The sequence below is a fragment of the Centroberyx gerrardi genome, chromosome 4 (assembly GCF_048128805.1).
Source record: "Centroberyx gerrardi isolate f3 chromosome 4, fCenGer3.hap1.cur.20231027, whole genome shotgun sequence".
NCBI lineage: Eukaryota > Metazoa > Chordata > Actinopteri > Beryciformes > Berycidae > Centroberyx > Centroberyx gerrardi.
The window spans coordinates 17,911,354-17,921,353 of record NC_136000.1 but is presented as its reverse complement, the minus strand read 5'-3'; the positions used below and the strand labels follow the sequence as shown (position 1 = coordinate 17,921,353).

The following is a 10,000-nucleotide window of genomic DNA, read 5'->3' as shown; positions in this document are numbered from 1 at the left end:
GGATCTGGCGTTCCAAGTTATAGCGCCTTGGCAAAACGTTGTCCAGCTCTCGCACTTGATAGTTTTGATGAACTCTTTTCTTTCAGCGCTGACATTATTAGCTCTCTTCCTAAAGGACTGCTGGTACTTGCAGTGTCATCGTCTTCGTCTGTACTTTTATCAAAGCGCCTCGTTACACTGTGGCTGTTCATACTTAAAAGAGGTGTTGAGTTTATATTCAGAAATGCTCTCTCTCTCCTCCCTCTCTCTCTCTCTCTCCTTCCCTTGTGCTAGACAGTCCTAGAGTAGGTAAGGCTCAGCAGAGTGGAAGCTAGCTGACAACCTTGACTAGCTGGATACACACTTAGATGCTTATTTTCACTGTCAGTTTGTTGTCATCTACTGTTCTCTCTCTCTCTCCAGTTCCCTCCATTCCACTCTGTCAATCTGTCCTTCCTGTCTTTGCTCTCTCTCTCTCTCTCTCTCTCTCTCTCTCTCTCTCTCTCTCTCTCTCTCTCTCTCTCTCTCGTCATCTATGTCCGTGTACACAGACAACCGGGTTGGTGAAAAGGTTCAGTAGCACATCACACTCGTATCAAAGGTGGTGCTGCTGCTGATACAGTTTTCGTTTTGTTGCCTTTGATGTTGAATATTATCCTGCAGCTCCGTTCGCTCTGCACGGTTCGCGTTGATTCCTTCTGTATACAGAGGGACAGATAAAGATTAAATTGATACGGACCCTGCTTTTATTCTCCCTTTTGTACTGTCTTTTCTTCTCCTCCGGTGTCCCCTCCATCACCCTGCCCTATTGTGAGCATAGCTAATTTCATGTAGGAAAGAAAAAAAGAATCCATCTTTTTTTTTTTTTTTTTTTTTTTTTTTTTTAAGTACATCTTATTCAAAAGTCATTTCTGCATAGGAATAGAAAATCGGGACAAGACATCGGGAGACGGAGAGAAATAGAAAAACGAAGATATTACTCTGTGTCTGTACTGTGTGTGGAAGTGGGTCACCCTTGTATCCCCTCTGCATGGTCCAGCGACCGTCTGCGGGATGCGAGGAACGACGGGCACATTGTGTGACAGGAGAAAAGAGAAAGAATGAGAGAATGATTCTATCTTTTTTTTTTTTTTTTTACTGCCACAAGCAACTCATTACAGGCTGTCTGGCTCCCAGGAAGTTGTCACACCAGACGGAGAGAGAGTTCAGCATTGTTCTGACCCATTTAAAGAGTTACAGAGTTTCAGTATTCAAGGTGTAGGGAGCCCACAGTGTTTACTCTGCCCCCTGCTCCGTCTTCTATCCACTTGGTTTAGGAACTCTCCCAAGTGTTTTCTACTCGCTATCTGTTGTCTTCACACCAAATTGACCACATCTCGCCTTCACCATGTGAAATTGGTTCATCTGTTTCAGCCAGTTGCTATAAAAACAAAACAGCGATGGATTTTGATTTTCACAACTTTTTCCTGCTCACATTGATGAAGTTTTCTAAACCTTCGCTGAGCAGTCACATTGTCCTTTTCTTAATTAACAAGGAAAAACAAAGTTCTCAGGTGAGGTGGAGTAACGGGAGCGTCAGTGTGAGTATTCTGCCAGGTACAAACGAGCTGTGCTTGTTCACCAAACCCGAGGTCATTAAGGCGACACCCAAGTAGCTGTCAACGCCTTTACTAGGACAGGGGAAAAAGAGAGGGAGGCAGAGAGGGAGAGAGAGAGAGAGAGAGAGAGAGAAGGGAGGGGGAGTGTAACTGGAGGCTAACATGCATAACATGAATGAGGAGGCAAGGAGGGAGAAGGAAGGGAGGAAAGGAGGGATGAGCAGGACGGCGATAGGAAAGGATTAAGAAGTCAATGAGGCTCACTGGATAAGAGGTGTGTGTGAGTGTGTGTGTGTGTGTGTTTGCATGTTTGTTTGCAGCTCTTATCAGTCGTAGAGCAGCACAGGTTAATTCTCATTCAGCAGGGTTCAGAGAGGGTGTGTGTGTATGCGTGCGTGTGTGTTTCTGTGCTTCTGTGTGTGTGTGTGTGTGTGATGTAGCGCTTGCGTCCTTCAAACAAGGACAGCGTTGGTCCAGAATGGAGAAGCGCCGTGCGGCCAGACAGGGAAGTTTACAGCAGAAGTCTCAGAGCTGCAGAGGGTTTGACACACAGTGTGATAGAGGTAAAGCTACACTGTTACAGCACAAGTGACACATAACTCGCTGTAGAGAGGTCTCGCCCTTAAAACATAGCTAGACAAACAAGAAAATAAACAGAAAAATGACTATACTATTATTATTCTTACTAAAATTGATCAATTCTTAATTTAAGTGCTCATTGCTATGGGTTTTTTTTTACACTACACTTCCCAGAGATCACTTGGCAATCAAACAGTGTGGCCAGTATTGTCTTTTTTCTTGGAGTTGCTGTAGGTAGGCCTACCGTTCTTTTCTTTGTCTGTTCAGCCATGGTGTCGCTGCTCATGCTAACCACCCAGTTCTTCTTCTGTTCATGCCAAACAAACCGCTGTTGCTGCTGCTGCTGCTGCTGCTGCTGGAAACATCAAACACTTCACTACCTGTGCAGCAGAAGATTTTGTCCTGGGATAGACCTACCAGACACTGGGTGCTAAGAACAGCAAATGTAAAAGCTTTACTGAACTGGGTATAGGTTGAATCACTATTGTGTTACATCAGTTGGCGATAGAGAGAAGCAAAATGGACATGTATTTATCTGAAAATGTCATGCATTATCATGTTGAGTTGATTTTACTGTCTATCTATCTATCCTTCTATCCATCCTCCATCCATCTGCGGAGGCAGCTCCCACTAAAACTTTCACTTTGACCCAAATGTTAATGGTCTACATTTGATGTGCTGCACATTTCTTTTTTTTAAGGACTCCATTACTGCCATCTGTGTGTCACCAGATGCAGCATCTTAAGTCTAATGAAAATCCCATTCAATAAACCACATTATGAGGCCACCTTCTAATGAGCAGTCATTGGCAGTTGTCCCTCATACAACTCATAGAGGGAAATGACCCCCTGCACCTCTCTCCCTCTCTCTCTCTCTCTCTCTCTCTCTCTCTCTCTCTCTCTCTCTCTCTCTCTCTCTCTTGCTCACTCTTTTGCTTTTTCCTTTTTGCTATTTATCTTTTTATTTATTATTTTATCAAATCTGTATGTGTTTTTTTGTTAAACCAGACCCCAGTGTGGAGGAAAAAAACAATATGAGCAATGATTTGTTGGCAGTATTCCATTAACTGTTTTAACATTGAGTGAGTGATTTGAAGAGGAAGAAGACCTAGCAACTTTCTTCTGGACACCAGAGTCCCGAGTTCAGTCCCAGTCTTGGGCCATTTGTGCCAAACACCAACAGTAGCCCTAACTCCAACCAACTGCCATTTATGCGGCACTACCCCAAACAGTAGCTAATCCCTTACCATGCCTTATTTTGACCCTAACAAACATTAATCATTTTATTTGCCTTAGTTCAAGTGTGTGTGTGTGTGTGTGTGTGTGTGTGTGTGAGTGTGTGTGTGTGTGAGTGTGTGTGCTCTCTATTCCCAAAGCTGTCTTCTGCCCCTCCGACAGCCCAGATGCTGTAGATCAGGTCCAGATTGGAAGATGCTCTTCTTGGTTTTACTTCCATCTGGTGCCACACCCAGTCCTTCTGTGTTGGAGAACAAAGAAAATCAACTCTCTAGTCCAGCCCCAAGTTTAGACGAGCTACAGCTTGGCTCTTATACAGAACTGTATGGATTCAAAGAGCCTTAGATAGACGACTATAATGTGCGTTAACAACAGCCTTTACTCATGGTGAAGAGCACATTGTACCTCTCATTTCCTGCTTCTGGATGGGCGTGTGTGTGTACATGTGTGCATGCTTACTGTACAGTGTATGTGTGTGTGTGTGTGTGTGTGTGTGTGATAGATGGAGGTGGGGTTGAGGTTATCTGTGCTATCAGGGCCCTGCCTTTAGATGCTCCTGGGCTGTACAAAATAGATGACAGTGGTGATGAATGAGCTGCATTTCACACACTTAGACTGCATCTGCTACTACTGCGCACACACACTCACACACACACACATACACAAACTCTCATAAAGACACATTCACACATAGATACTCAACCAAATAAAGACACACACACACACACACTCATACAAACATACAGTATATGTGCACATGGGCACACACGTTCACACACAAATACACACTCACTGACTCAAAAACACCGGAAGTTTGGATCCATTTGTAGCTCAAGTGAGCACTTTTTGACGAAGCGTGAGGCTGAATGAGCGTGTGTGTGTGTGTGTGTGTGTGTGTGTGTGTGTATGAAAGCTGAGTGACGAGTATAAAAGGCAGGCTGTAAGTGTGCAGGAGAAGACAAGTGCTGACTCATCTCCGACTCTCTCAGCAAATATAACCTTTTCCCTCACCCCTGCCTCCCACCTGCGTCCAATCCTAACCGCACGCCACCTCTCCCCTCACCTCTCCCCTCACCTCTCTTTCCCCCCTTAACCCCTCTGATAACCCGTAACACCAAAACACCCATCTCATCTCCATTCTTAAAGGAAAAATTCCACCCTCAGACACTCTTACGCTGTTAAGTATCACCAATCTGTGATGTTCAATGCATTCCAGTTGTTTTTTGTGATGAAGTGTTATAATTTACTGTTTTTGTACCCACTTTCCCTCAACCTGCCTCGTCTACTTCTACTTCCGATTGTGATTTTTCCTACATTTCCCAGAATGACTTTCAACAACCCCCAGAGAACAGGTGTAAACTTCAAGCAATAGTGATACCGATAGCACAGTAAGAGCAAGACGGCAAGTGTTATTCCCGTTGAGAAAAAGTCAGTCACACCCCTCACCAGCAACGCAACTGTCGCTTCTCTCAGAGGAGAAATTTGGTCTCTCTGCCTCTTCTGTGATGGATTTCTCCCTGTGTGATTGTTGAACATCGCTGCAAAATGATGAGTCTTGAAAGAAGCCTTTGCTCTTTTGTTCTGAGGGACTGACACCAAAACCTGATGTTTGATATTGATGTTTTGACTCGCTGAAAAAATGTACTGCTATCAAACTCGGTTGTAGCTGCACTGGAAATATCTCAATGTGACGTCAACGTTGTCTGTGTTTGGCCAGTTGCCCACGGGAACAAGAAAAACACACCACCATACAACAAAATGAACCCAGAAATACAGGTTGCATCACCTATAGCTGTGTTTTTAACACTTTTAAAATGTTGTAAGGTGGATTTTTCCTTTAACTAAGCCATGACTCAGATTAACACATATCATAGCACTCAGCATTAGACAACCAAACCTATGAGGTGAAGCCAGGCGGTAGCAAGCAGCTGAATGACTGACCGATTGACTCAGATCTTTGCTCTGGGGAGTGACAGGCTTTGCTATCAAATAGGCAGCAGGGCATGGTTTCTGTGTCAGGTTTTGGCTCGGTTCTGTAGTGCTGAATGCTCTCACTGGAGGAGCCTGTGTAGAGGCTGAAAACTATGCATTTGCAATGAAGGCGAAGCAAATGGATGTGTAAGAATCAGAGAAACCGAGATTCACACAACAGCACTATTAGAGAGTGAGAAAGACAGGACCGGCAAAGCAGAATAGAATAGAAAGGCAGATAAAGAAGACACGAGGGCTAGTGAGAGATGAGGAGAGGTGGATGGTGGGTGAGAGGTAAGCGTGAAATTGAGAATTCGGAGGGGACCGCAAAATAATTTTTTGTTTCTCTGTGCTTGTGTTGTGTCGCCGAGTGTCAGCGAATGCGGTTATCAGAGCTTCAAGTTGTTCTCGGTCGACAGTCTGTCACTCACACAAACAGAGTCGGACGGACGGGCCAGAGTGGATCTAAAGTCTGCTCAGTTACTCCCGTCTCTCTCTCTCTCTCTCAAACACACATACACATCTCTTTCTATCTCTCAAATACACACACACACACACACACACACACACACACACACACACACACAGCATTGCCCAATTAAGAGTTTCTGTGGCCTGAAAGGGTCTTGGGGTGTGTAGTCAGCAGATTGCAGTTTAGTGGAGGTGCAGTGTGTATTAGTGGGAGGGGGAGAGGGCATCGATCCCCATCCACACTCCCATAGGATAAATCCACCCACGCAGTGACAGGACCCACACACACACACACACACACACACTCTGTACTCACTGAGCCCAAAGCGGTTCCCATCCAGAGAGTGCATTTGCCCACATTAAAAGAAACACTCCACTTTAAAGGCCCATTATGCAATTATTTAGCTGTTTTGAAATCTAAAAAAATTACCATGCAACAATTATACACTTCTAGGTTATGATAAATGAAGCACACTAATGGTAATTACCTCTCTGTGGTAGCTTAATTCCTCTCTGTGGTAACTGAATTCATATTTTCAGTTTTTTTACGAGATAGTTGTTACTTCTGCTGTGGCTGAAACATGAATGACATGAATGTACATAAAAAGAAGCCTTGTACTGGTGTGGAGAGCTTCTGATATGATATCATTACAATGCTTAAGTCACAATTTGATAATAATATCACAATTCACCATTTTTGTCAGTATCAAGCCTGATTATTTGGATTTAATCCCGTAATATAGTGTGATTTACTGTGTAAAAGGCTTACATCCAATAAAATATAAAAATCAGGTATACTTAGAAGTGTGAAACAATTTTTAGATGAATCACTAACTTTCAGAATTACAAGCACTATTGCAACAAGGATGTTTTTTTGTTGTTGTTTTTTTACATTTTAGGAACAACCATAAGCGAGAGCATCAAGTATTATTAATTATTCCTTCATACCTGTAGGAAATAGGTTTCAGTACTTCAGTACAGCACAGTGAGACAATATGATGGGGGAATGTCTCATAATATTACTGTTATCAGTAGATCCATCAATAGCTGATGGATTGTGTGGATAGTTTGAAAGGTATTCATCAGTGTTGTGTTTTGCAGAGACTCGGGAGGACCGCACTAAGAGACTGTTCAGACACTACACTGTGGGATCCTACGACAACTTCACCTCATACAGGTACCACCTCACTCACCAGCTAGCATGCTACTGCAGTGTACAAGTCAAGTCTGTTAGCTCACACTGTACAACCTATATCAGTCTTAGGAAGTATCCTTAAGTATCCTTAATGTAGTAGTAGTAATCCTTAATGGTATAATGAAGTCTTTCTGAAAAGGAGTTAAAGTGAGCGCTATGGTGCTGCTGCCATCTAAAGGCATCAGGCTGCCAGCACACTCAGTTCAAATTGAAAAAATGCACATGAGATTTTATTGCATAACCGTGCTTTTCTGTATGTCTGTGGTTGTGTGTGTGTGTGTGTGTGCGCGTGTGCGTGCACCTGTGTGTGTTTGTGAATGCCTGTGTGTGTTTGTGTTTGCACTGTGCACACACTGTACACACATATAAAACATACTGTACATGCATGTGTGTGGCCGCATGCATGAATTCTTGGTTCATATTTCTATGATTTACTGCCAGGATATTTCTCTTTGATCTGTTTAATGCTTTTCTTTTCCTTCTTAGTCCATCTCTTTCTTTTCTTTTTGTCCCTCTCTTAAGCTGACATTTATTACACAGAGAATGTGAGTGCTCCCTCTCCTCTAAATCAGATTTGTCGGCTGAGAGTGGAGTAGCAAGCTATGCAAGGTTGTGTTATGATGCAAATTCCCGCCAAATGCCAGAATGTGTCAGTCTGAGACACAGAGCTGGTCTGAGAGAGTGTTCGCATTGTTTCCACCCACTTACTCAGCCTTTTATGAAATGCCAGGTTCATCTATTTGAGGTTTAAGTCTGATTAAATGTCACTTCTATAACCTGGAGCCCAGGGCTCCAGATTTGGAGAATTAGCATTACTACAGGTATTAACCTGCAGCAATTTAAAGACACAAGACAAAATATATAATCTGTGTATTTTAGTGTTTGGAATGGCAGGTAGAGACGTTACCTGTAACCAAATAGGCCAATTGAGAAGTAGAGAAATGGGAAATAGAGCAGATTTCCTATTGCTTTCCAGAGACGGCACAATGAAACACAACATTATACCCATTTAGAGCTGCACTTACAGCTATGGAGCTGAGGTTTTAAAGGACAGATGCAGCGTATGAATGCCTAAATAAAATACCAACCTTGTGAATGCCAGCATGAAGCTCAAATAGAATAGAAGCCTTCTGAGCAGATTTGTGTGATTCCTTAGACTGAAATTTAAACGGGGGTCTAAAGAATAATAGTCAGGAATAATAATTACGAGTGTCAGCGGACAGCTATATTTTGAGGAAACATTGCAAGTCCAACATCTGAGGTTTTTTTTATTGAATTATGTGGGTGGGTAGAGATTCTGAACAAGGTTGATGAGCGCGATGCATTAAAGCTGCATTTTGGGAGATATACAACGGAGATGAAAGTGCAGCGGATAAAAGAGTTTGGACTGAAACACAGCGTCTTAGTGGTACTTAACGAACACATTATTTTTCTGTGCAAAATAATTATTGCAAAAGCTGGTAGTTAGCGCGTTATGAAACCAAACCTTTGACCTCCCTCCTGCAGAAAGGTTTGTCACGGGTCTCCTGGCCCCACCAGCAGGAGCTCTGTGTTCCCCTGGTAAGTCTGAGAGTGTGGAGTGTACCAGACTGTAGCTAACCTAATGGAGACTGCAGCCACCCACTGAGTTGCAGCCTGAACACCAGCCCTCTACATCTGCCTCAGCAGTGAGGTGGAATGACTGATTATGCTGAACATCACTACATAAATCTCTTGGCAAGGTGTTCAGGTTGTAAATTGGCAGCAGTCTCCTGAGCCAAAGTGTGTTGTGACAAGATTGGAAGATGCAGGTAACAGCACAAGGGCAAGCCACACTTGCTTTGTCTATGCACTGCACACTGTCCAGGCCACTTTACTAATATTTAGCTACATCCCCTTTTGCATTAACCATGTTTCAGTTGCCTTTTCTTTGCTTTTGTTTGCTTGCTTCCCTTCATCTACATCTCCCTTTCACAATTGATTTAATCAGTGCAGTCAATAAGAGCTCATAGCTCTCACTTTGCATATTCCCAGCCAGTCTGCTTCATGGAAAGAACAGTTGGTCCAAATATTTTGTGCACTCACTGTATAAACATACAGCCAGCCATCGGCCTCTCTGATCAGACGATACTGGCATTTTCTCTGCTGCTATAGACTACCATTCTAACTCTGCTTTGGTTTTGGCTCACAAGCTTTCGACAGAGATGTGTGGCTTGAATAAATATCGGGGCTGCCTTGTGTGCAGAGTGACACACTTTAACACCATCTAACAACCCCCGCCCCTCCACACACAGGAAGATCAGGCAGTGATGAACTGCTCACTTACTTTTGCCTCCTATTCCCTCCGTCATTAGTCAGGGGGATAATATTGCATCTGAGCCTTCTCTTTCGGTTTCTGTAGCAGAAACCCTCAATACCCTCGTCAGCTGCAGTCTCAATGGAAGGATCAGCCAGAAGATTGATTCACTCTTAGGTTTTATCCCAAAGATGTTTCAGTCACTCTGGGAGCTCTCTCTCTCTCTCTCTCTCTCCCTCTCTCTCTCTCTGTCTTTCTCTCTCTCTTTCTCTCTCTCTCTAAAATACTAACACAACCCCTGGGGATCCTGGGCTGTGCTCGCTTGCTAGGCTTTTAACTTAATTGGGTAATCAGAAAAGGAGGCGCAGGTGTGTACGTGCGTGTGTGTGTGTGTGTGTATTTCTGTGTGTGGGTGTCTTTCCTTCTCCTCCCACTTCTCGCTCCCCCTGACGGACCCCCCTTTCCTCTCTTCCCCTCCCTCTCTCCCCTCTCTCTTTGTGTGTGTGAGGATGGTGTTGGACTCATACCTGCTCTCCCTCTGCTCTCTCCTTCATAGTGACTATATCATAGAGGAGAAGAATGCTGTTTTACAGAAGAAAGAAAATGAGGGATTTGGCTTTGTCCTGCGGGGAGCCAAAGGTGAGCTACACATGGAGACATACACACACCTAGGCTGACACACTCACTTAGTTGGACG

General features: G+C 43.7%; 1 protein-coding gene across 1 annotated transcript in view; it reads left to right on the top strand.

The window, feature by feature from the left end:
* Positions 1 to 10,000, top strand: part of shank3a (SH3 and multiple ankyrin repeat domains 3a) — a 150,114-nt gene that overhangs the window by 122,254 nt on the left and 17,860 nt on the right. The window contains exons 15-16 of the mRNA XM_071911495.2: positions 6,935 to 7,010; positions 9,860 to 9,942. Coding sequence (XP_071767596.1) covers positions 6,935 to 7,010; positions 9,860 to 9,942 — 159 coding nt within the window. The remainder of the gene's footprint in view (positions 1 to 6,934; positions 7,011 to 9,859; positions 9,943 to 10,000) is intronic.